Source organism: Varanus komodoensis, unplaced genomic scaffold (assembly GCF_004798865.1).
Source record: "Varanus komodoensis strain SLA01 unplaced genomic scaffold, ASM479886v1 scaffold11, whole genome shotgun sequence".
Classification (NCBI taxonomy): Eukaryota; Metazoa; Chordata; class Lepidosauria; order Squamata; family Varanidae; genus Varanus; species Varanus komodoensis.
This window is the reverse complement of record NW_025335317.1, coordinates 326,550-353,343: the sequence shown is the minus strand read 5'-3', so window position 1 is coordinate 353,343 and position 26,794 is coordinate 326,550. Positions and strand designations below refer to the sequence as shown.

Here is a 26,794-nt window from a genome sequence, read left to right as displayed (position 1 = left end):
GCCGCGCGTCCGGCCTCGCGGGCCACTCCGTGGGCGCGGGCCGCGTCCCGGCTCGGCGGCTGCTTTGGGGCGGGGCCCGGCCGGACGGGGCGGCGGCGGCGGCGGCCGAGGGAGCGCTGGCCTCTTCTCGACGGTCTCCCCCTCCGGACGGCTGAGGCGGGGAGCGACGCGGGGCCGCGGCCAGCGGGGCGTGCGGTGCCTCTGCGGCGACGCCGGGCGCTCCTGCTCTGCGCAGCGCCGACGAGCGTGTTCCCTCCGGTTTGCTCTCCGGTTGCGGGAGCCGATTGACCGTGCGGCTGTTCGGGGCCGAGTTTCTGATCCAAGAGGCTTGGCTTTGCCCTCTCTGCCTTATCTTTTTTTTTTTTACTTTGCTTGGGCTGTATCTGAGTCACAGGTGACATGTCGCTTTACACGGTATGTGGCAGTGCTCATAGACAAGCCGCTGAATGTCGAACAGTTTATAATAATCTGGAAAACATCTTAGCTGAAGGTTTTGGTATGGGAGGCCTGTTCGTGGAGAAAGGTTTTTATCCACAGCTTAAAGCGATGCAGTTCAGGAAGAAGCTTTTTATGCCTTGGTTCTGCTGAACGTTTAACTAAGGCTTGACAAGGACAAAGTAGAGGTAATGTGTATGGGGCAGAGCAGGTCAAAATATATTTTGTCAGGATATAAACAAAAGGCTCTTATGATATTGCAGGTGAAGCTGAGGCTGAGAAGTGGCTGCATACCTAAGGCTACTAAGTAAAACCAACGTAAAATTTGAGTCAGGTGCTTCCTGGTTCATAGAAACACACTGGCAAATGACAAAAGGGTTTCATTTCCTGTTTCAGCTTGTGACTTGCTTGGTCGCTGTGTATTAAAAGTATGATTCCATTGGCGTCCTTGTAAAACAGTTTTTAAAGCTGATCTCTCTTGAGGCGTATTTTATTCATTGTAAAGTACATAAATATTGCTTCCGCTAATATGTCGCTTGTGTTGCTGTTGCACCTGAATCGAGGGAGGAGTGGCTGAATTTACCCCTGTGCACACATCTGTGCCCATGTTTAATATTGCAATTTGCTGACTGGTATTGGGAGAGAAATGGAATATTTCCTGTCCTCCTCCCTCAGCACACTTATTTTGATTTTTAGTTGTACAGTTGGCCTTCCACATTCATGGAGGTTAGGGGTGCAGGACCCCGCAAAAGTGGAAAAACTGTGACTGTCTCTAGGCCACCCCCCAACCTTAACTCTTAATACTGTTGACTATATGTGCACTGGAGTGCTCCTCCTCCTGTGTGATTTTTGTGCCCACTGGTGTAGCTGCAGTGATGCTTCACAAATTCCCTTTCTTTTTTCTCAACATACTGTATATACCAGCGTATAAGGTGACAATATAAGGCAAGGTCAATATTGTGGGTTGTTCTCCTGGTGTTTGTTGCCCTGTATGCTGATATATATGGATATTTTCTTGGTCGCTTGTTCCACGTTATGACCATATATATTGGCATATAAGATGACCCCCAATTTTTGCTTTGCTCATTTTGGTTTCAAGAAGGGGCACAGTAAGGATGGAACAGGTGAATAGGAACATGAAACAAAACTTTTTGTCAAGAGGACCAGTTCATGTCACTTTTACACTGCTCTGTTGAGATCCCCAAACAAAAGCATTAATTCTGAATCATAAGTTTCAAAGTCCATCTCTCAAAGGTTCACAAGGAGTGTAAGCACACACTTTACAATGCTGAGCTGCACACCAACCGTACAGCACAGTGGTATGACTTGGGTGCACACCTTTGTCTAGGTGCATACAGCTTCTTAAATACTTGAGAGCAAAAAGAAAAGGATAGTGAGCAAAAAGAAAGGATAGTGAGCAAGAAGCATGCTGAATGAAAAAATGAACACAACGGATTTCAGAATATTGCTGAAAGTTTTTCAGTACTGCAGATGTTGATGCAGTTCAGGTGCTATACCCCTGTTTAACTGCATTTGCTAATTAGGATACAAAACACAGGACACGTTTGTATGAAAGTAAACACTGTATGCTATCAGTATGACTTCCCATTTTTTTAAAGAAAAAAGTTGCTCAATTCTGGCATTTTAATTGCAAGATTAACACTGCCCCTGAAAGGGGTATTGTGGCCTCGGGTAGTTGGGTTGTGGGGTGCTTTTTCAGGAGTGAGTGCACCACTCCATCATGCAAGATGCCTCCTCTGCTCCTGGATTCACTGGGCTAACCCTTCTTGATGAGCCCACTTTAGCCTACAGGCTTGCCTGTTCTAGCTCAACAGCTGTACATGCCTTGTATACATCCACAGATCTCAAAAACTGAGCCAGATCCCAAACAGCTGGCCTAGACAGCACACTGGATGTTCACAAGAAACTGTACTGTGAGCAGCATTAAAGCCAGCATGATGCTAAGTGATTTGCCCTGAGTGATTGTCCTGTAAAATCATCACAGCAGGTCTCTGCGGGTTCCAGCATAGGATTTACTGGGGAAGGTGATCACAGATCCCAAACTGCACAGAGAAGCTGTGCTGAATGGCTGCTTCAGGATAAAATGGTGCCAGCAAAGTTGACTTTCTTTGTTGACCTCACTGCCATGCAGTTGGTGAGATTGTGTCCTCTCGTGTGCGTCCAGCTAGTCTAACAAGGAGTCTTATGTCACTTAGCCACCTCTCATCCCCCTTCATCACCTGGAATCCACCAGGGAACTAGGAAGTACTCTGGGTTCCACAGCACTGGAGCAGGTCATGTTCTACCATTCCATAGTGCAACTAGGACCTTGAAAGGGTTTGCCTGGTATTATGGATTTTTCCGGTACTGTAGGCGCAAATGAGATAGGACTAACTTGGCTACCAGCTGATGTCCTGGCACAGTCTAGGATTTCATGCCTCTCTGCTGTGACTGTTCTGTGCACGGCTGTGCCAAGCCAGCTTCACATGGCCATGGAGCCGAATATGTTGCACACTTCTGTGCCAAAGCAACAACTTTGTATAAGCTGGATGATCAGAAAAGATAACGGACCGAGATAAACTGCAGTGTTTCCAGTATATGCAGATAAGGGATTTTATGTATATGTGTCTGTATGTGTGCAAGTAGTGGCTGGGAATGCAGCTGACTAGGTAAGAGGAGGAGGAAGTGAACTGACTTCAGTTTGTCCCAGTGAATAGTAGCCAGCAGTGCCCCAGTGCTTGCTTGTGTAAACCAGGGTGCCGTTCATTGAGTGCACCCACTGGCCAGCCTCGTGAGGAACATTCCGCCAACTTCTTTGTCTCCTCTCTTTCCCTTGCAATCAGTGTTGTTTTGATCCATGGCTTCTTAACGTGTTTCTCTTTTCCCCTTGCAGGTAACAAATAGTTTGGGGATGTGAACACAATGAGTGTAAACCAGCAAACTCACACAGGGCCACCTTATGGGCAGCCGCAAACTGGATATACAGGGTACCTGCAGACTTACGGAGGGCAGCAGTTCCCAGGGGTTCCTGCCTCTCAGTATGGTGCTTACAACGGCCCTGTAACAGGATATCCGCAGACTGGCCCCCCACAAGGTATTCTAAGGTGTCATTGAAAGGTTAACAGCCAACTTGTTTGTCACTTTTTGGATTATGTGCCTTTGCATCTCGCCTCTTTGTTATTCTCAAGGTGGTCCCAGCAAAGGTCAAGTACACATTGAATTATTCATCATTAAGTTTTTATGAATGTGTAGAAAATGTATTTAATGGTTGATTCCTTCATAATTAATAACTTGTGCCTGCTGTTATGTCATAAATTGTTTGGAAGTATTTCTAGCTGCAGTGCAGTTTCACTGTTATGCATGGGACTGCATGTTGTGTGATGTTGCTGTTACCTGAAATTTTTTGGTGGATCACAAATATTAAATTATGGCAAGCATATGAAAACCCTCATGCCAAATTTGGCCACCTGAGTGGGTGGTGCTAGGCTCTGATTGCCAACCAAAAAATGTGAAGAAAGGTTTGTACAGAACTTCTTGGAAGCTGATGAGGAATGGAGACAAAAATGTTGGTCTCCATAAAGCTAATTGCCAAGCAGGACTTCTACATTTTTAAATGGGAGCACTTGCCAAAGGTAGCAAGCTTGTTATATATTTACCTCTCTGTGCAGAGGAAAAGGCATGCTTTTTCTCTTTGGGAACGTGAGGGTGTGACATTGGCAGACCTTTGTAGGAGAGCTGGTTTCTCCAGTGTTGCTTAGTGGGTTGAACTGCCTGGTTAGATCATCGAGAAGAAATCAAATGTAGCAGACCTGCAGTTTGATGTGAATCTTTGTTAGCAGTCTATGCCTGGGAATCAGTAAGATTATATTTGTCCTCGGATAGCAATAATTGTGAAGTACTGTTGCCTTGACCCAAAAGGACTGCACTTCAGTGTCTTTGCTCATTCTAACAAGGAGTCCCAAAATAACCCTGCAGGATACCAGTTTTTCTCTCCGTCTGGTCAGTCAGCGTGCCTAAGTTTGCTGGCAATTTAGAGCAATCAGACTCAGCAGCAGTTTTTGTTCTGCAGCATGGGTCCTCAAACTATGGCCCCTGGGCTGGATATGGCCTGCCCCAGAGGTTTTGCACTCGTCGTGTCTGTGTGGGCATGAGGCTTGCTCACAAGGAGATTGTTTTGGACTCGCTTGGAGAAAATGCTCTCCACACGAGCAAGCCACTGCCTCGCCCCCCTGCCTTGCCTCGCCGTGTGTGTGCCCCCCTGCCCCCACCCCCCCACCAGCCTGCGCCCCCCTGCCGGCACCACCTTGGCAGCCCGTGTCCACTGCCGGCACCTTTCAACTAGCCCCCTGTTGGAAGAGTTTGAGGACCCCGTTCTGCATTGCTTGCAAGCATGTGTATTGCTGAGAGCTGATAAAACCAGCGCCGTCATGGACAGGTGACGTGATGCTCGGCACTAGCAGAGTTTGCTTCTGTCACTGCTCAGCCTTGGGTGGTTCTTGAAGTGCTGTTGCTCCTCAGTTAGTGCCTGTAGCGAGTCCCTCTTTTTGTCAGCTTCTGTTAGGTGGAGAACTTCCTATCAGTGTTTGAACATTGGCCCTGGCTTTTTAAAAAGCTTTCTGCTTATCAAAGGACAATTTTAATCAGTGAGATCCTGAAATGCTTAGACTCACATAAACCTAAGATGCCGCCTTGTATGCTTTCACACTTTCCATAGTCAGTGCATCCAGTATCCTGGTAGCACTTATTCTTCATATACGGACAACAGAGGCATTTTCTCCATGGTCATTTCCAGCTTTGGAGTTCCTTTCCTCTAGTGGTTCAAAGGCAGATCACGTTAGAGAAAAAAATCAAGCATATGCCCCAGAGGGTGAGCAGCGTGTCTTTTACTGATGGGTTTACTTTGAAAACAGGTTTTACCTGCCTGGAGATTTTAGGGATGTGTAGGTTAGAGGTGGAAAGAAGCGTGTGCCACATGGCACTCAGAAGCAAGTCCCCCGTTTATCTGAAATAGCAGCAGGACCGTCAGGTAGCTGCAGAGCCTGCCTGGAAAGTATCCCCGAGCTTTAGCAAAACAAGTGTTTTCAGCTTTGTCTTCATGATATTTGGGTGCAATCGAATAAATGTACATTTAAACAGAGAGAAAGGTCTACAACTCCCAGGATCCTTCCTGTCAGCCATGGTTGCTGAGGCATGATAGGAAATGCGGGATGTGGGACTGGACCTGTAATTGCTGGTGGCCTGATGCATATGCCGCCCCATCACCTCTGGCTGTATTTGTGACTTGAGATAAGTCCTGTTATTTACTGAATACAAGTTTGCATCAACTATGAAGCAATATAGAAATGAAATAAATAATAAGTTGTCCTCTGGATGTGTTTTGATTAGAATACTTCTGCGCTTGTTAGGGCTCTCTCTCTCTCCCCCCCCACCCCCACGTGTGCGCGCGCATGCTTTTGAGGGCCATGTAGCCCTGAAAACATTGTTTGTTCTTGGTTTCTTAATTGCCTTTGCATGTTCTTTAGTTGCATGACAACTAGGAAGGCGAAAAGTAGAACTTATGCAATGTAATTACTTTTTTCAGTTCTGTTCTTACTGATCCATCTGTTGATCTGTCTATCTATGTATCTTGTGTTTCTAGGTTACTTTCCCTCACTGGGGTTTCCTTCTAAGGGCTCTCCAGTGTCTCTCGATTCTGATGCTTCTTTTGCTCCTAACTTCATAGGTAAATGCTTTCCTTTCAGTGCTGGGTCTCCTAAGAAAAATACGATTTCTGATGCATTATTTTCTGTAACACATCATGTTTCAACTAAATGTTAAGCACGGTGATGGTTAGAGCATGGAGTTCTGATGCCTTTTTACAGTTTATGTCTGCCCCCTCCCCCCCCCTTCATGGTGGTCTGTACGTCAGAGCTCACAGACAGTTCATGGTCCTTATGTGTTGCAGCAACGTGAGCGTGTGCAGCTGTTGCACGTGGCAGCACACAAGTGGCTGGTGTGCGTGTCTTTGCATGGAAGAATGTCTGTGTATTAGACCCGTTACCTTTGAGATGGCCCCTCCGATAGCCTTGGTGGCTGTCAAAATAAAAGGCAGCTGCCGGGGAAGAGTGGGCAGCTTGTGGCCTTCCCAGTCTCTTGGCCCGCAACTTGGCCGTCATGAACTGTTGCCTGTGCTGCTGCAGCCACTGGGCGTTGTGGTCGTCCGGGTGCTTTGACGGGTCTCAGCAGCCCTGGCCAGAGCAGCTGGTGGAAGGTGATTGTGGGAGCCGTGGGCCAAACCACTGGGAGAGCCACAAGTTGCCCAGACCTTTAATTTTGGGAACCAGCCTCTTCCATAGCATAGGAGGGTGCCAAAAATGTACACACATTTTAAGAAAGGGAAAAGCTGTGTTAAAATTTTTATACTCAGTATATACCAGTAACAAAAGTTGAATACAAGTCACCTTTGACTTCTGCAATTTCAAGAGGGGCTCTGAGTGGATCCCATCAGCGTCCAGACACTTCTGATTGCGGCAAACTACTGCTTAATACCAAAGCGCCCACTTGTCTCTCTGTGCACGCCGTTTCAATTTCTTCCCAAAGTACCGCCATCTTTTGAGAGATCATCATACTACACATTGCTACCATAATCCAATTCAACTTTGAAAAGTAATACATAGATAGCATCTCTTAAAACTTGTGTACATTTTTGGCACCCCTGGTATTAAGCTGCAGAGTGCGATCTTGTGCCCGCTTGGCCAAAGGTAAAACCAGCAAAGTATTCAAACTTATTCAGACACTGAACTTGCAGCCAGTGCTGCTCTGCCTGCAAATTCTAAAGACTGAATTCATTCATTTCAAACTGAGCCAGTCTTATTCATGTTTCTTAATAGGTGCAGGATGTGTGTGTCCCATTTCAAGTCATTCGTTCATTTTTCTATACTGCCTGATAGCCAAGCTCTCTGAGGGGTTCACTGCAATATAAAATGCAGATACAATAAAACACAGTATAAAATCTCAATATGAAGCAGTTGAAGCAGCTAAAACAATTTCAGTAAAAATCTAGACTGGTTGAAAAGGTGATCTGTCCTGTCATACTTCATGAAATGCCTGGAAGTATCGGGCAGTCCTGAACTAGTACCGAGAAGATGGCAGTGTTGTTTCCAGGGAGGCCTCAGTGGGGAGATCATTCCATAGTGCAGACCCCGCCAGGAAGGCCCTCTCCTTTGTCACCGCTCCCCGCAAAGGTGGCGCACAGACAGAGGCCTCGGGTGTAGAGGGCAGCATCTGGGTAGATCCAGATCTGGAGAGGTATTGGATCAGGTATCGCAGCCCCAAGCCATGCAGAGATGCTTAGGTCAAAACCGGAACCCTCCCGGGTTCAGCTGGGAAGCATATCGTGTCTGTAATGCAGAGATGAGTCCTACTGCTTGTGCCCCCCCGCCCCGCCGCTGGCAATATCTTTTTCTTATTGCATCCTCTATTTATCAACCTCCCTCCCCTCCCCCCTGGCCTGCTATCACTAGCGCATGCCATTCTCACTTCTAAATTTTGGTCAACTTACACCTGTCACGAGGTCGATTCTTTGGGCCAAATTCTATGCTTCCAGACAAGTTTCTTTGATTGTAGGATGACTAGGATTTTTGACTCTCAGATGAAAGACTGCTTAAAAAGCTGAACAGTGTAACTATAATGCTGTTCTTAAGATGCTTTGATGAGATGACTGATAATACAAGGAATCCCAGGATGAGTTCCTAGTGAAAATTCTCAGGTAAGCAGAGATCATGCAAGGCCTGCCTGGAGATCACTAGAAAGCCGTGCTCTAATAAGTGCAACACATGATTTTCCTTTTGTCTATAATCATCACTTTTTTTGGAATCTGATATGCAGGGTTATGCTTTGAAAAGGAAGGTATGTGCATGATGCAAATGCGCTGTGAGGGCTGTATGTGAGCACTGCAGTTCATGCTCTGTGTGTGCACCTTACATTGTCTGTGCCAAAGTAGGCCTCTAACGCAGTTAAGGCTTTCCTTGTACAGGGTTACCGTGTTGGAACAACTAGTATTTTACTGATATGCGGCTCAATGCTTCCAGGTTCCCTAAGAGCACCCACCACCTCTGGAGCATCGGCATCTGGAACAGTGGCCGCTCCCGGACAGCCTCTCTATAGTCAGTTTGGACAGGGAGATGTGCGCAATGGGATTCCTGCTGCGACAGCTCCATTGCTAAGGTAATTCCAGAAACAGCAGTCAGATTCTGACCTTGCCAGTATCGGTGTGAAGAGGGGAGACAGAGCATCTTTTTATTATTTGTAAATAGTGTCTTGTAATTTCTTAAATTTTTGGTTTGAGTTAATTTTTTCACTATTATTTAAAGTTGCAAAACAGTAACCTTAAAATATTATAAGCGTGCTCTATATTTGAGAAAATTGCCAATCCAAACAGTGGGACCTGGACATTTTAATGGGAACTGCCAGCTCTTAATGTCTTGGGCTGTGCATCCTTGAGAATCTCCAGCTTCCTCAGATTCTGTCTCTGCTCCCTAAGATCAACTGAGAAGACCGTGAATTTCCATTAGTGCATAAAGTTCAAATGTCAAGGGCTTTTGGTTTTATCCCCCTTAAAAAGTTTAGTATCAGCAAACTTGGCCAACTCACTGCTAACTCCTAATTCCTGATCATTTATGAACAAGTTGAAAAGCATTGGCCCTAATTCAGAACCTGTGGGACTCCACCAGTGGCATTCATTGAGAGAAATGGCCCTTTATTCCTACCTTTGGTCTTCTGCTCCTTAAGTGCCCCCCCCATTCCATGTCTGCTTAGTGTGACAAGGGACTTGGTCAAAAGCCTTTTGGAAGCCCAAGTAAACACTGCCTAGTGGATCACCCCATCTTCATACTGATTGACACTCTCAAAAAACTCCAGTGGGTGAGCGAGAGAAGACCTTGCCTGGCTGAAGCCATGCTGATTCATTTTTCAGCAGGTCTTGACCCTCTCTGACCCCTGATTCCGTCTTTAATGACACCACACCGCCCTTTGCAGTGCAGATCTTCATTGGCACTTTACAGTTAACAAGCAGCTCTTGGCAAGAGCCCCCAGGCAAGATGAACCATAAGCCTCTGGCCATGTAGAGAGAGACGAAGTCAAACCGGAAACACCTGCCCAGTCCTTCCCTTTCAGTAGTAACAAGGGCTCTGCTGTCAGGGTGGCTGCTGCTGTTGGGAGCCAGTCAGAAAGACCTGCCTGCACAGGCCCTGCAGCGGGGTAGCTCCTCCCTCCTGATGCTGCATCGCATGGCTGCTCAGTGCTCAGCTGGGGAAGCAGTGGGCGGCAACCCTGACAGACGCTCAAGGGCTCCCGCCCTCCATGGCCTCTTCCTGGGTGTCTCCTTCAGAATCCAATAACACGGGCCTTTGGAAAGTCCGTGAAGAAGGAGTGCCTGGCCCATGCACTTCCAAATTGGCTGCCTTTCTCTTACTCTGGAATGGTGATGCCGGAGTAAGATGCCACGAGTGGGGTCCTGTGTTAGACCTACTCAGCCAAGATGCATGTTTTCCAGAAAATTCCCAATTGAAAAGTCACACATTGGGCTAATTGGCACAGAGTCATTTGAATTGGAAGTTTCTTAGTTTTCATTGAGAAATGCTCTGATGCCCTGGGGAGTGCAGAATTCAAGCCGCTGCACTCATAGAAATGGTCATTTAGTTGACGTTTTGAAACTGGCTGTATCTTGAGTGAACAGACGTTCACAAAATCCTTATACTGGTGGTAACCCCTAGTGGTCTTTAAGAAACATCTAAATGTACCTAAGTGCTTTGGTGGCAGAGCGACACCCTTTGTGGTTGGGCAGGCTGCAGCTGAGGTTTGTTTCTGGTTGCGTTGGAGAGAAAGCAGGCATGTTCTGTCAAGCTGTGCAGCTTCACTAGTGATTCACCAATGTGTAAAGAGGGAGCCCTAGCCCCCCCGCCCCCATCAGGACTAAGGAGTTTTGTGCTCATGTGAGCAGTCCATTATTACTTGTATTTAATCCCATTACATTCACAGTCCTCCTTTTTTTCCTTCTGGGAGAAACCTGGAGTGGCTTCCCTAGCCTTCTCCTCCTCTGTTTTACCCATTCCTGTGAGGCTGGCTAGCTAAGAGACAAAAGGAGATTTGTCAAGACAGCAGTAACTGCCCTTCCTCTCTCTTCTTTCTCAGGCATTCTCAGCAGCTCATCCCTGGTGCAGCATCTGCTCCCGTTAGCCAGCCAGCTACTTTCCAGCAATATGGGCCGCCTCCCACGAGTGCACAGCAGCTGGCCAGTCACATGGCAGGAATGCAGATCGGCAGCGTTTCCACCTCTGCGCCTCCCCCAGCTGGCCTGGGCTACGGTGAGCTGGTAGAACACTTGCGTGCTCTTGGCTTGCACAGGCTGAGTTGCTCTGAAGTTCCTTCCAGCTACTGCAGTTGCTTCTTAAGTTTGCAGTTGCTTTTTAATTTTGCAAGTAGTGTAAAATATTGAAGAACAGGTCTACATGCTGCAAACATTTAATGGCATCTTATCAGCTCAAGGTAGATTGGAAGCTCCTCCAGGAGCCTTTTCTAGCTGAGGAGCAAGAGAAAAGTGCTAAGTAAATGAACAAATAATAAAACACAGGCACTGATTTCTAAATACTAAACAAGCATTCAGTCATTGCTTATTGTTTATGGAAAGAAACCTACCCACAAAATTAGAAATGAAAATTGGGATTCATATTGAAGAGCAGGGACAAAGGAAGAGGTACCCCAGGAAGATGCACGTTGCTTTGTAAGTATCTGTAAATATTTCACTCATTGAAGTTGAAACTCTGGTTGAAGAAATGGTGATTCCATGTAGGAAACCAAGAGGGCTGAAAGACTTCGCTTGGCAGAGAATGTTGCCTTGTGCCAGGAAGGCCCTGCTCCAGGCATAACTCCTGTGCAAAGAGGGTTCCAAAAGTAGTGGGAATTCTAGTCATCAGATGTGCAATAGATGCTACTGGACCTTAAAAGAATTTGGGAAGCACTAAACGCTATTCAGGTCTTAAAAACCGAACACGTACAAAGCAGCACTTTAAAACATTTTCCCCATGATATGAACTCAGCCAGTCCTTTATTTGATTGAAACCAAAGGCCATCACAAGGTCCAGTTATCAATACCAATGCCAGCAAAAATGATCATGGAAGTAGCTACTAAAATATATTTGTTGACAAGCATTTGAGTTCTGCTTTCTCTTTCTTGAAGTACCCTGGTGTCCATAGTTCAGAATAGGGCGAGAGATCCTTGGAGATGTTTTGGCAGAGGATGTACACATGCTGAGAGAGGAATAATACTTTGAATGCTGGTTAAATGTGGGAATACGTTTAGCCACATACTCACTTCTCTTCCTCAGGTCCTCCAACATCAGTTCCACATGCCTCAGGAAGTTTCGCTGCAACTGGAGCTGGGCAATATGTGTCATACCCAAGCCAAGGACCACCGCCTGCTAACATCCCGCATGGATTGCCTCCCACCAGCTTGTCTCAGGGTCTTCCCGTAACACAGCCTGCTATTTCTGGCCCTCCCTCGGCCGTGCACCTCCCACCTCAAGCTCCAGGGTTTGCCCCACCACCACCTCCTCCTGGGGTCGGAACTTCTGGCTACCCTCCTGTGGCAGGCGTCTCGAGGCCTCCGGTAGTGCAGGGTGCGCCATTACCTGGACAAGCAGTTGCTGGGCTGGGTGCTTCCCAGCCAAATCATGTGACTTCACCGCCACCTCAGCCACTGATGGCCGGGCCGCCTCCTGGACCACCCATCGCAGGCTTGCAAGGACCGCCTTCCGCCCAGCCTTCCCAGCCAGGATATGCGCCGCAACAGAATGGTACGTTCCGAGCTCTTTCGTGGGGTGGGGCAATATAGAAGTTTTGGTGGAAGGAGATCCTTTCCTTCCTTGCTTGGGCTGAAGTGCTGCAGACCTGAAGCCCGCAATACGTGCATGGATTTTAGTCTTGGCAACAGTGGGTCGATGCGTTCGTTTCCTAGAGGAGGCCCACTTCGGGTTCTGGCCAGCTTCCTTCAGAGCACAGCTTCTGCGTTGCGCATGCTGCTCCGTAGGCCCAGGGCTCTCGGATCTTGGTTGGGCGGCTATTGGAAAGTGGCAGCCCTTGGCTGTCGGGGCTGATCCGTTCAGATTCCATTGTGTCGAATTCCTGTGAATATTTTCTGCAGGGTCCTTTGGACAAAGTAGAGGCAATCAGCCGAACTATGGTGCAGCTTACGCTGGGCCAGCAAGCTATGGGAGTCAGCCTGGCCCGCCACCGCCACCGAAACGTCTCGACCCAGATGCCATTCCAAGCCCCGTAAGTGACTTGCGCCCCTTTTTGAATCCAGTGTCCTGGTCGGGAGAGTGACTTGTGGAGACCAAAGCGTGCCTCTTGGCAGCTTCTTCCCATTTGCACCATCTGTACTTACTCTCGGCGGTCCAAGGGGCTTTTCACATGCCATCTCTTTGTCCATGCTGGCACCCGGAGCACCTCCAAGGATGCGCTCCCATAGACCAATGTGGCGTGTCCCTTGGATCAGCACAGCTACAGTCTGCAGCCGTCCTGCGATGACGCCTGCGGGAGAAGCGTCGCAGGGATCGCTCTGGACTGTATATCTGGGCGTCCGGCCCACACGCATGTCTGCGTGAGTGATCAGAGGGCACTCAGGTCTGTGTAGAGAGTAATTTGTATTACTCCTCTGAGTGCATGGAAGGCGCTTATGAAATGGGGGCCAGTGGTGTATTTGGCTCCTGGCTGACTGTTATCCAGTGAGGGGAAGTATTGTGGCGCTTTGACCACTGTCTTTATGCACAGCACATGGAGCAGTGCAAGCTGAACGCTGCGGCCTGATCCAGAGAACTCGGTGGTTAATCCGCCACAGGGAGCTTTAACTTAAGTTCCGTGAATGGCAGCCCCTGACGGCAAACTGTGAGAGGTGTTCCGAAGCAGTTTGGGACGGCAGGCAGATGTTAAAGGAAAGTCAGAAAATCTGCATGGCCCTCCTAGACACTTGGGCGCATCTAAAATAGCCCTTTGCCATCCTGTAAATGCAGGACTTGAATGCATGTTTCTATAAAACATGCAGGTTTGTTTGTGTTAGTACTGCAAAGCATAAGCATCAGTTCCAGGACCTGCCTACTTTCAGTCTTGGGGTGTCGCAAAAGCCACAGAAGTGCAGCTTTTATCTGTAAAAGACAGTGGCACACTTGTTTGGGTTGCTGCTCTGATATGAAATGGTAAGAAAACTGGGCTCTGAGGAAGAACAAAGAAGATTCTCTCTCGTGATCGCAATCCAGTTCAGGGGGTTCTGTGAAGTCACTGTTCCAAGGTGCCACAAGTTCAGGTGACGGTAGTGGTGGCTTTTTCTCCAGAGTAGCTTGTGCTTTGTGCTGTCGCACTAACTTAGCTTGTGGAAGATGAAGATGCAGTCTTCTCGGCTGTAAAGCCTGAATCTGCTGCTTGGAAAGCTTACAGGTATGTCAGTAGCTTTGCTTCTTCCTTGCTCTTCCTTTAAATGACATCTGAGGAGCTGCATCTCCTGCAGCAAGGCCTGGCCTGGAGCCCATAGCTCTGCAGGGTCAGTTTAAAGGATGGCGTACGCTGTCAAGTAGATCAAGGGGCAGTCGGCCTAACCACACTTCCAAGAGCAAGGTGTGGAAATAGCAGGTCGAACTACAGCCGGCATTGTTTCCCTTCTTGCCTGAACTGTTTCCAGAATGCATATGTTTAACCATGATGCAAGCAGGGACAGATAGGTGTAACACTGCTTGGTACTTTTGTTTTACTATTTTCTCTCTCTTCCCTTTTTGTGGCAATTTTACTTTTTTTTCTTTTTAAACAATAAAGCAACTAAATGAGCTGCCACCTCAGCAGAAACCCAGACACAGAATAGATCCAGATGCAATTCCTAGTCCAGTAAGTGCAGCGTCTCTCTGTCTGCTCTTGTCTGCATGTTGGTGGCTGCCTGTGTGTACTGCAAAGCAATCTTCTCCTTTCTGACTGTTCCTGGTATGAGTCCTCCACCCTTATCCCACCTCTCTCCTTCCACTCACAACATTGCAGTAAACAAAATGAAACACCACAAACTGAAATCCACATCACAATCAAGGGGCAATAGAAGCTTGGCATTTGCAGGAACAGATAATCAATTTCATCTCTTGATGAATATCTCTCATCCTGACATTGAGTCATTTCTATGCAAAGTATATCTGGGTGCAGAGGTTTCATTTGCCAGTTCTATACCATGAATTATGAATTAGCCTAACCCACTGGGAATTCCTGCTGATCGTGTGCTTCTGAAATGAATGGGGTTTTTCCCTGGAAAATCCACTGAAATGAGGAAACTAGAACATCCTGGTCTATTGCACTTAGCTTGCATTATATATACACACAGCCTATTCCTTAAAAGATTTTTTTTTTAAATTCATGTTTGGTGTGAAGTTATTTTGTCTTACACTTTTAAAACAATCATCCAAGTTTAATTTTTGATGCAGAAGCAACATTCTTTGACTGTTTCCTCATAATATGAATTTATGGGTGAAGATTAGAGGGAAAGTAGAGATGATAGATTAGCTGCTGTTAATATATCTCAAGCAGCAGGGAATTAAATATTATTTACTAATGAATCATATTCCTTGACAATCTATTTTAAAAAGCAAACTGTGATAAACTCACGAATGTCAGTTGCCTATTGCCCCTGCATTGCCATGTCTTGGGAACGGGCTGAAGTTGGTCATGGCACTAAAACTACAACGGAGGTGATACCAACTTTACTTAGTTGGTGGACTTGGGACAGAAGTTCTGTTGCTTGGCAGAGTCATTCAGCCTTTTGTATGCAGTCCTTGCAGGCTTGTTTCAGCTCAGAATATAAAAGCATTGAATGTTCGGGTCACGGGTGGCATAATACCAATTGCACGGAAGAGAGGGTAGAATATTTGAACAGGAAAGGGGGTGCCATACTAGTATTTAAAAGCAATTAAACTAGAGCACAAAGTAATAGATTGTAAGCATTATCTTTTCCGTAACTTTTGGGGGGGGGCAGGGGTAAGTAAAAACCTGTGATCTTAGAGCTGAAAAGTATTCCATGGTATCTTCTAATGCAGTTGTAATTCACTTTGCTTTTATATGTAGAGGCTGGAAGCAGAATTATTTGAATTGTTTCAGAATTATCTGAAAACCTGTATGACAACTTCTTTGGTTACAGATAGTACTACAGTTAATAGTTACTCAGTGCCACCAGTGTTCTGATTTTGACCAGAATTTCAAGGTTGCTTAAATTTTGAGCTGAGAAGATTGTAGTCTAAGTTTAACAGGGCACAATTGAAAGGAATAGCGTGGGTGGAGCAGAAGATTTGTTAGCAAAAAATGAGGGCAACAGTTGATCTGAAAAAAGCTTTGCAAAATTCTCTTGAGAACCCTTTTGCAGAAGACTGGATTGGCTTGACCAATGCGGGGAAGTATCTTCCACGTGCTGGGGGTTGCATGTGCCCAGCATGTACAGAGTGGATGCATTAGGGGAGCAGGGAGGGGGAACCTTGCCTTCCGGGAGGACTTTGGTTTGTTGGGGGGATCATTTCATCATGCAGGCCCCCACTTGCAGTTCGAAATGGTACAGTTCAGGCACAGGTTCTTCCATCTTGCTGAGAACTAGAATATGGTCTCAATTCTTAAATTGTTCCTGTGTCAGTCTTGGTATCACTCGAAATGCCTGGGACTTCATTTTTTACAAGAACCCAGGAGATTGCAAACAACAGCTTACAAAAATACTACCATACGACTTAGGCATGGCACTTTCCGACCTTGTAACAAGAGTTCCAGAGGGCAGGTGAGAAGACGCGCCCTTGGTCCCTGCATTTGGGATGAATTCAGCCTTTCCCAGCTTGGTAACTGCCAGGTGCTCTGGGAGGCAGCTCCCTGCTGTCCTGGCCTTGGTCATACCGGCTGGGGCTGCAGAGAGTTGATGTCCCAGGTGTTGTGGAGGGCATCTCAGGGGGGAGGGCTGGAGGAGCAGGCGTGACCCCCTGAAGCACCCCTAATGTGCTGGCTGCGTCCCTGTCTTTGAGAGGGCTGTCCTTTTACCCCCAGCCCTGGAAAGGCAAATTGATTTGGATCTAAAGTAAACAGAGTGTTCTGTGTAGTGACTGATTACAAATGCTGTTTGGCTACAGCCTGAGTTGTATGATCCCTGTTTCTGCGTAGGACCCACCACACTGCTAACCTGCTGTTTCCCATTCCAGATCCAGGTAATTGAAGATGACAGGAACAATCATGGGTCGGAGCCATTTGTCACGGGAGTCCGTGGGCAAGTCCCGCCCCTTGTCACTACCAATTTCTTGGTCAAAGATCAAGGTAAAGTCATGTTCATAGAGTTGTACATTTCCTGCCTCGTTTTAACCCTGCTGGAGACCCAGAATAAAATTTTCTCAGCTGAAACTCCCAAATAAGCTTGTGTGTGTATCTGCCCAGCTGGGAGCACTTCACTTTTTCAGTGTGGATATGCCTATAACTCACCTGTACTCGGTAGAAAGTGCGGTGCCTGGGCCAGGGTCCAGTGTGTGGCGGCCAGAGCTGAGTGGCTAGTTCTGGGGTTGGGCTTGGCTAGCTCTCACACGCCTGCATTCCTTCAGAGGATAGAGTTTGCGTTATCCCAGCTGACACCGGAGGACGTCTTGCCGTGTGTGTGTGTACGCACCCGCACACACGTGCACGGGCTCCTCCACAGGCTTGCCCATATGCAGAGAAAATCTTCAGAGCCACTTTTCCAAGCCCCTTCCACCAGTGGGAAAAGATTTGCCTTCCCCTCATTCTTCCTTCCTTTTTTGGCACTGGGTGGTCACTTTTCTTTTCTGTGCCTGCCTTTGATGTTATAGTCTGCCTCAGCAATTGTTCTTGCCTTTTTAATTTGCTTTGATGCAAGATTTGATCATTCTAATTGTCTGACTTATGTTTCTGTTGTCATTTATGTGACTGTTCCTGTGGTATAGAGCCTGTCACTTTGGTGCTAAGGTACCTCTGTATTTGGTATTTCTTTTCAGGTAATGCAAGCCCCCGCTACATAAGGTGTACCTCCTATAACATCCCCTGCACTTCAGAGATGGCTAAGCAGTCTCAAGTTCCTCTTGCCGCAGTCATAAAGCCGTTGGCTGTGCTTCCCGCGGAAGAGGTGAGCTTGCTGTCTGGAGGGTTCAGCTGGCACGGCATGTAGCTTCTATTTCCATTTACAAACACGAAAAACAAGCAACTCAGGCAAATGAAATAGCAAGAAGTATAAACCCCCTGTGTCCATTTTGCACGCCAGTCTTCATGACCCTTTATTTCCATAGATTCATTAAAGAAGGAGCCTCAGTCACATGGGCCCCGCAGGTTCCTATGCCTGATCAAAGAAAGGCACCATCCAAACATGGGGGGCTGAGATCACTTTATCGAGGCCGTTCTAGGAGGCCAATTCTGCTTAGCAGTGGCTCTACTAGGCTCCACTGTTCAGGTGAATTCTTCCCTAGATTTGCTCTAATTATGTAAAAAGCACCCTGTTTGTTAACTTTAGGTTGATTTATTTATAACTGCTTAATAAATACACAAGACCGCCAAAGCTACTCACAGGACACCCATAAAGTAAGAAACTTCAGGTGCTCTCAGGCATGTAATTGCAATAAAGGAAAAGAGTGGAAACTTGGGCACCAGAGCGGAAGGTTGCATGGTTCTTCGAACGGCCAGGTAGATGGCAGCAGGCCGCTCCTAGTCCAGAGCAGGCCTCCGAGGAGTCGCCCAGCGGCCCGGCCTCAGAATGGCTGCACTGCGGCTGGACGTGGTTGGTCTGGCCGGTGGGCCTTGCACCCTGCTGCCCGCAAGGAAGGCACCTGCCTCTCTTCCCTCCTGCCCTGCAGGTGAGGCCTGGCAGGCCCAAGGGAGACTCCCTTGCCTGAGGCAGTGGCTCTGCGGCTGCTCCTCACAGGGAGCGGGGGCTGGTGGGCCCTGCAAAGAAGGCCCTGGCCTGGCCTTTGGGAAAAGAAAGTGGCAGCCGCTGGTCACGGTGGGTGCAAGGCAATCCACACCACCTGCTTTCCTGTAGGAAGGAAGGGAAAACTGAGCAAGGCAGTGTCTGAACAGGACTGGCAAACTGACTTTGATATGCAAGAGAATCCCAGCCTGGGTTTCAGGGCACTGTAACGATGGTATTTTGAGCCAAGAAACTCTCCATGGAGAAACGGAATTTTCACTTGCAGGTGCTGTTAAGTGAGTCAATAATTGACTTAGCAATCTGTTCAAGAGTTGCCTGATAAGCCAGCTGTGTATTGCGGGGAGAGGAGAAAGGCCAGTGGTGGCGACCGAGAGAGCACGTCACACAGGGCCCGGCCATGTTGTTCTGTGTACCGCCTGGCAAGGCTTCTCCCAGTGTTAGGCGGCTTGCCTGGCAGCTGAGTCCTCCATCTGGTGGGGGAAACTAGATACTCCGCACCAGTCAGTGCTTTGAAGTCGAAGGAGGAAGGTGTGGAAGCGAGACCAACCGAAAGGACTTTCAGTGTGACTGAAATGCAGCACCTGCTCCACAGAGAGGCGTGCTCCTGAAAGCAAGCGGGCATCTGAAGGCATGGTCAAGGGGCAGTTTGCTGCCTTTCAGACTCTTTGCAGAGCCTCAACTATGGCAGCACTTGGAATATTTTTTATAATCATAGGCACTGAATCTGTTTTTGCCCTAAGAATAAAGCTGGTGCTTTGTGTCTGCAGATAAGGTGCTCTTGGTTGTATTGAAGCAGGTTCAATGAAGTACTTAAAAGCTTTTTGTTATATTGAATTCTAGGCCTGATCAAGAACTCCATATAACTAAATTTTAGGTATTGGTTAATGTTCATTTAGGAAAGTGTCTTGTTCTATGCAACAGGCGGAACAAAATGTTCGATTTACAAAGCTGCACCTTAGCTTTTTGGTCCCCCAAAATGAGAGAAGCTAATCAAAATGTCAAGGCACTCTATAGACAAGGCCCTGCTTCTGTCTTATCCCGGAGCTGTGTTTTGTGGTAGATCTTCACTGTAACAGAAGATTCAGGCAGTTATGCGTGCTTCCTCCCTCAAAGGGGGCTAACTTAACGATCAGAAGTGTCACAGTGGGATTTTACGGCTTTTACCCTGCCCGCAGGCTTTCTCCACGAAGGTCAGGGATTTGCTTGATACGGCTGTGCAGAGCTGAGCTTATATGACAGGGCAGCTGTAGGAAAAGTGTGGCAGGCACGTTCACGGATAAAAAGGAGGTTGCTTTACGTAGCGGAGATACCCAGATTTTCTGTTCTTTCCAGACTCCTCCTCATTTGGTAGACCATGGCGAGTCGGGCCCAATCCGGTGCAATAGGTGCAAGGCCTATATGTGCCCATTTATGCAATTCATTGAGGGCGGAAGAAGATTCCAGTGCTGCTTCTGCAGTTGCGTCACGGAGGGTAAGATTTTTCCATTCAGGTAGCTGATCGGGGGTGGTTCTCTTTATGCCGCATGGAAGTACAAACAAGATTATCCAGCGTTATAATCGGGACAAATTCCAGTAGCCAATTAGTAATGTTTCAGTATTGATGATTACACTGAAAATGTTGGGCTTAAATTCTGGACAGACAGCTGGGATGATCAAGCCAGTGGCCGGGCATGCATCCCGTCTGGCCTGGGAGCGGTTTCCCTTCCTTCGAAAAACATGCACAGGTTGCCCTCCACTTAAGAGCGGGCCTGCATGTGTGAGATCATGGCGTCCTGTGTGCGCGTGAGTTGGGCACCTTCAGCCTTAGTGCAATTGAAGGAGGTCCCCGTTCTTCTGCACCCCCGCTGGATACTGATCGCGCCTGGTGCTCGCCTGCTCTGCCGGACCGAGACTTGGGAGATCGGTGTCCTAGCCCCACTCAGCCCCAGTGCTCACTCTCAGCCCAGCCTACCTCACAGGGTTGCTGTTGGGAGGATAACACCGCGAGGAGGAGAATCTTGTAAGTTGTCTTGTGGTCCTCGTAAGAAGGGAGCTATGGTAAAAGTGTAATATAACATTTGAAAGCAAATTTTGACCTCTGTGATTGAGATGTTCTGTTTAAAAGTGTATGGGCCATAATTATGCCAGTAATAAAGGTTGCAGAAAGAATTAGGCAAATTAAGATATATTTCATAATTGGCATTATTGATACAAGCTGCACAATTTATTTTCATTAGGTTGCATTTTAATTGCATAAACCAGGGGTCCTCAAACTTTTTCAGCAGGGGGCCAGTTGAAAGGTGCCAGTGCTGGGCACAGGCCGAAAAGGCGGTGCTGGCGGTGCATCAGGCCGGTGTGCGCGGGGAGGGGAGGGGAGGCGGGCGCACGGGGCAGCGGCTTGCTCGCTTGGAGATCGTTTTCTCCGAATGAGCAGACCGCTGTCTCCCTGCACGCGGGGCAAGGTGGGTGGCGGCAGGCACGCGCGTGGCGCGGCGGGTCCAAATGGGCATGACGGGCCAGATCCGGCCCCCGGGCCTTAGTTTGAGGACCCATGGCATAAACTAAGAAATACGATGTTTATGTTGCATATACTGTTGTTGCATTCAGCTGCCCAAAGCCTTTGGGAATGGGCTGGTACACAAATATTAAAATGAATGAAATGTAGCATCTTGATGAATAATGCATTCCTCGGGGATCGGACTGATGAATGTGGCCTCTCCATGATCACATTGGCCAGGGGTAATTGTGGAGCTGAGCTGCTTTCCGCATGCCCTGAAGTACTTTCTTTTCCCAAAGTCAGAGCACACTTTCTCAGCGATAAACACAGTTGACAAACGCTGAGTAGGGATGCACACATCCTTGGCAAAAGTAGCTGAATTGGGCGAACTGCAAAAAATAAAAAGTTGTTTGTTTGTATGTTTGTTTACTTTGCATAATCTTGTTTCTACTAAATGATGGCAGCCTTGCTCTCAGAAAGTTTCTGAGTTTTCGTCATCCATTTCATTGCCTGTCTAGGTCTCAAGTCTGCCACAAAAGCTTGCTTTTTTAAGCAACTCTATGCTATTTTCAGGACTTGGGCGTTATGACTGGGAAGTACAGACATCCGCCTCATGCTGTGTATATGTCAAGTTAGGACTGGGTAGTTGTGATCATTGGCTAGCTACAATGTCCATTAATATGGTGGTGCTCAGCTTTTTAAAGAAAGGCCAGGAGAACTGGCAGTGAGCAGATGGTGAGATATGAATGCAGTGTGATAAGAAATAATGCATGAGACTGATTTATAGTTGGGCGGACTACAAGTAGCAGGAGCCAGGAGGTGTTTGATGGACACCATTCTTTGCTGACAAGGGGCGTTTTCTAGGGTGCCCGTCAGTCCCTTCCTCGGGCAGCATCGGAGCAGCCACCGGAGGCATGGCTGGCCCCCCAAGGGCAGGGTGCCTGTCTGAGTTCTGCTCTTGTCCCTCTTGCACAGTGCCATCCCACTACTTCCAGCATCTGGATCACACTGGCAGGCGAGTGGACTACTATGACCGGCCTGAGCTCTCCTTAGGCACCTATGAGTTCCTGGCCACTGCGGACTACTGCAAGGTACGGTGGCTTGTAGGCCTGGGTGAGCCTTGGGAGGGTGAGCCTGCTCCCGTCTGCCTGGGAGCAGCCCCGCCGGGCTCAGTGGGGCTTCCTTCTGGAGAGACGCAAGTGTGCTTGCACGTCAGTCTCGGCCGCTCCCTGGTTGTCGGGGTAGGCAGAGGACTGTATGCTTTTACAGGTCTGTTTTATTTATTTCTGCTAGTCAAGTAATTAATTTGTGTGTCACTTACACAGCTAGAACAATGCTTAGCAATTTATGCCAGCAAAGACCATGATACAAGCAAAACACTGTCAGTTAAAACTGGAAGAATTTTTAGAGCCAAACTAGAAATCCAGCAAGTACTGAGCAAACGGACGCGTTAGCACCCGAGGAGGCCTGAAACCTAAAGAGTCGTGTTTTTGGCAACTGCCTTTAGACACAGCGCAGCTGATGTCTCTCCAGTGCACAGAGGGCAGGCGCTCCACAGGTGGGCCCCTGCCTGGGTAAAGCCGCCTCCTGGTTGGCTGCCGGAAGATGCAGCCAGCAAGAATGATTCTGAAGCCATGATGGCTGGGTTGGCCCAAGGAAAGCACCATCGGTGGTTCTGCACCAGGGAACCCCTGTGCAAAGCAGCCGGTATTTGCCTGCATTCTTGAGAGTTGGGCAGCCAACTCTTTCCTCTGGTGAAGTTGCCCTTGGAAAACGAAGGCAATCCCTTTAGAGGGTGCTCTGAGGAACACTGTCACACGTCCTTCGTTCCTGGTGCCTCCAGCCATTTCCCCCCATATTATGTTTTTCCACTGTGCTGTTCCATCACGAACACAAAAAGTAGGTAACAATGCAGCCCTGTGCAAGCCTTCTGAGATGCAAGTTCCACTGAGCTCAGTGGGGCTTATGTACTTCCGGGTAGGTGTGTGTACAAGATTGCAGCCTATCCAAAAATCTACAAACACCCCCCACCAAGTTTCTTGAAATCCTTGGCTCCTCCACTTCTCCAGGATTACCTTCTTAAAATCTTTTGAAAAATGCTTGTTTGGAGCTCTGCCTGGGTTTTCCTGTCCAGAGGGCCGCTTGGCTCTCACAGCACGGTGCAGAAGACGCCGCGTTCTGCCAGGATGCCTGTCCCATCAGCTTCTGGCATGCTGGTCTCCTTGGAGTCAGGCTGGCACTGCCCCAGCTAAAGCTTTGGATGTCTTTTGTTCTCTGCCTTGTGACACATCAGACATGGGTGTTGAGGCACAGGCAGAAGACACGCAGCACCTGCTTGTGTGGATCACTGGGAACAGTACTGCACATGGAAACAGAGTCAGTACGCAGTCGTTGAGGGCAACCAAGAAGAATCCCTCTAGCGTGTTGTCTGACTGAGAGAGGCAGGCAGCACCAGCACGTCTTTTCACATGGAAAATACTCTGGATTGTAGGCGTGCCCAAACTGTGGCGAATGAGCCATCTCCAGTTGGGACCAGCTGCCAGCAGTCATCGTGCACAGCAAATTTCTACACGTAGCTTTTGGCAGCGATCCATAATAGGAAAACATAGCAGAAAACATTCGGTTACTTTCATACACTGTTACCTTGACCTACACCTCCAGGCTCAAACCATCTGCCTCCAGGCTTACCTTTACACACCCTGCCCAGGTTTCTTTTATATTTTCAACCCCCTTGTGTCTCTCTGATAGAACACAAGTGGCTGACCCTTGTGTGGTCATTAGGAAAATCTAAATTCTTCTCCGTGGAAAGCCAGCGCGGTGGTGAGCGTGCTGGGCAGGGGCTGGGAGCTCCAGGCTCCGGTCCCCACTCAGCCTCGCAGCTCGCTGGGTGGCCCGGAGCGGCTCACAGGCTTTCGGCCCCACCTGCCTCCCGGGTTGTGTTGCGAGGATCACGTGTCGCCCATAAACCACCTTGGGCTCCTCACAAGAGGAAGAAGGGCAGGGTGTGCGTGCCACGTCATCGTCTGTGTTTCGTGGTCCCAGCACAGCGACGCAACGCCTAGGATGCATGTCGGCAGCACTCATGCACATGCTGACAAGAGGGTTTTTCTCTTCCTCTCCTACAGAATAACAAGTACCCCAACCCGCCTGCTTTTATTTTCATGATCGATGTATCCTATAATGCGGTAAGAAGTGGCCTGGTAAAACTGATTTGTGAAGAGCTGAAGATTCTCCTGGACTACCTGCCCAGGTAACTACAGATGAAAGGAGCACTTCAGAACCCGCACTGAGCATGGGAGGCATGCTTCCAAAGAGATCTTGAGCGGTGCACTCTCTTGCTCAGGAATTCGTTCAGGAAAACAGTAACCTGCCTTGCAATAAAATGCTCGCAAGGCGGGAAGGAGGCATTTGGCAGTGGGATGCTCTGCTGAGAGTGCCACAGCAGTGCAGGCTGCAGGGCTCCCGTCTGTGAGCTTGTTCTGCGTGGCTGCAGGCCCGTTCAGGGCATTCTTGCAACCCCTCCTCTTCCATTTGATTTACACAGAAATGGGGGCATGGAGGAATCCGCCATCCGCGTGGGCTTTGTCACCTACAACAAAGTTTTGCACTTCTACAATGTGAAAAGCGCCCTGGCGCAGCCGCAGATGATGGTCGTGTCTGACGTAGCAGACATGTTTGTGCCTCTGCTTGAGGGCTTCCTGGTAAACATCAATGAGTCTCGCACGGTTTTCACCAGGTGAGTAGAAGCCGGCGAGCGGCACCGGGGTGCATCCTGTTGTGGGATGGTGATCAAATGCGTTTCTAGGGCCACCAAGGGAGGGAGCAGTCTGGGCTGCTGACCCATTTTGCAGCCTCAACACACCAGAGTGCTTCATGCACGGAAGCCCAAAGGGGCAACGTGGGCACTGCCCAGGTAGCCAGAGCAAGCTGGGGAGCCCCTGGGCAGCAGCAGTGGGGATGAAATGCCACACCCGCGCCACTCTCACCGCCACGTTGGCTCAGTAGAGAGTCCCTGCCTGTGCTGGGCGAGATTCGCCTTGGCGCTTCTGCCACTGCCTCCTCGTGGTCTCCAGCTTCTCTCCCCGGCTCAACTAAGGATCCCAAGGCGAGTGAGCACAGGGAAAGGCCATGCTCCCTTTTGTAAAGTGGCCACTAAAAACATTTTAAACAATAAAATACTAGTCCTCAGACACAGGAGTAGGGAAAGGAAGCTAACCCTTTTCTTTTCAAATCTTAGTAGTGTCTTAGATCCAGACTTGTTCCCACTGGCTAAGCTCACCTGGTGAATTTTGCACACCCTTTGATTTGAATTCTCCTGATTTGCAGCTTGCTGGACCAGATCCCTGAAATCTTTGCTGATACAAGAGAAACCGAAACTGTGTTTGCTCCAGTGATTCAGGCTGGTGTGGAAGCTTTAAAGGTTTGTTTAGGGTTCACCATCAGTCTAAATGACCGTCTTCCTGTCATTTCTCCATTTTGTGTTAATATAATGGTTTGGTTCGTGTTACATAACATGGTTAACAGGCCATGGGGTTGGTTGCTGGGCAGGTGAGTCTGCACGACGATTCCCACGGCCTGCTTGCTGCTGCTTACATTTTGTCCTTCGGTTGGTGGTTGTAATGTCTGGATCCGGGACTCTGGGTTGTTTCAGGGTCAAATATCATGCTGAGCAATCCAGGGACCAAGCATTCCTGAGCTGTTCATCTCCGTGGGAGCGGACCGCCATGGATGCTTGTGCCTGCTTGTTTTCTGAGTAGCCCATGCTTATTGATGGATGGTTATGACATACAGACCAGGTCCATACGCACGATCCTCTTCTGAGCACTTTGCAACCCTTGAAGTGTTGAGAGGTGGCAAAACCACCCTGGAAGTGGAGGCCCTCGCTGGAGGCTACAGATAGCTGGGGCACGAGATGTTGTGGCTGGCTTCTTGCTACCCTGGTCTGCTCCAGCACTGCAGGCGGCATCCCTTCCTTAAGAGAAGCAAATGTGCCTCGCAGTGCGAGCTTGTGAGATGAAGGTTAATGCGCCTCCCTGCATGGCGCATCTGTAGGCCTGGCTTTCAGCGCATCCTGAGGGCACACCCTGCAGCCAGGGCCGAGCGGGAGGCTCCGGGCTTTTGCGCCCCACGCCCCTGGAGGCAGCTTGCGGCCAGGCTGTGGCCGCTTTCCTGGCCTGGAGTGGGGCACGTCCCGCTCCAGCTGGCCGGTGCCTGCCTCGCACTGGCTTCACGCTGCGGATCATTAAAATCAGGAGGAGCGTCGCTTAACTATTTTCATCAGGCACTTGGCTGAGCTGTACTTTAGGATTCATTTTAGGGTTGGGATTGTGCTGCTTGTAAATTTAACCATAGTTGAATGCTTAGGATTTTATTCATATTATATTTAGCCATTTTTGTTCTTATGTAGGTATGTATATTTAATGTAAGTCTTTTGTGTTACAATGTGGAGGCACAACAAAATCTTAGTGCCGCCACCACCACAGAAATGGATTTAATTTACAAGTAAGTGACTGCTTAGCTATAGGTTGCATTGCAATGTTACATGTTTCTTGATAAAGTTGGAAAAATTCTGTGAGTCCAGAGAACCTTGAAGAATACGACTAGTGTGACATTTCAGTCATGTGTTGTAAACAGCATTTCATTTTTCCATCTAACAGTCTAGGAAATTAGTCAAGAAATGGCAAATAACAAACATGAATGCCTAGCAAAATAGAACAGGCAAGCTCTGTGGGACTAGAAAGCTCCAGTGAGCGCAAGATAATAGTGTATACATAAACGTACGTGGATGTTTAGGCAGAGAAACATTGCAGTCTGTGGGTGTGGAGTCTGGACAAGGAGTGATGGTCACCATCTGGGATAAATAAACGAGGTAGCCTTATTTTTCTTTCGTTAATGAGTAGCTTGCGATGAAAACAAAACAATGCATGTGTCGA

The 26,794-nt window shown here is 48.3% G+C and overlaps 1 protein-coding gene across 4 annotated transcripts in view; it reads left to right on the top strand.

Moving 5' to 3' along the window:
- SEC24C (SEC24 homolog C, COPII coat complex component) overlaps window positions 1–26,794 on the top strand; it is a 40,880-nt gene that overhangs the window by 190 nt on the left and 13,896 nt on the right. Inside the window, exons 1-15 of one of the 4 annotated variants that reach the window (XM_044420157.1) lie at window positions 313–414; window positions 3,329–3,529; window positions 6,074–6,157; window positions 8,505–8,640; window positions 10,606–10,778; window positions 11,799–12,266; window positions 12,614–12,744; window positions 14,275–14,343; window positions 16,665–16,776; window positions 17,463–17,590; window positions 19,718–19,856; window positions 21,837–21,952; window positions 23,987–24,111; window positions 24,406–24,597; window positions 25,188–25,281. In XM_044420157.1, coding sequence (XP_044276092.1) covers window positions 3,358–3,529; window positions 6,074–6,157; window positions 8,505–8,640; window positions 10,606–10,778; window positions 11,799–12,266; window positions 12,614–12,744; window positions 14,275–14,343; window positions 16,665–16,776; window positions 17,463–17,590; window positions 19,718–19,856; window positions 21,837–21,952; window positions 23,987–24,111; window positions 24,406–24,597; window positions 25,188–25,281 — 2,139 coding nt within the window. In that variant the 5' untranslated portion in view covers window positions 313–414; window positions 3,329–3,357. Of the gene's footprint in view, window positions 1–312; window positions 415–3,328; window positions 3,530–6,073; window positions 6,158–8,504; window positions 8,641–10,605; window positions 10,779–11,798; window positions 12,267–12,613; window positions 12,745–14,274; window positions 14,344–16,664; window positions 16,777–17,462; window positions 17,591–19,717; window positions 19,857–21,836; window positions 21,953–23,986; window positions 24,112–24,405; window positions 24,598–25,187; window positions 25,282–26,794 lie in introns of those variants that run through there. The other 3 variants (XM_044420158.1, XM_044420160.1, XM_044420159.1) reach the window with 3 other exon arrangements.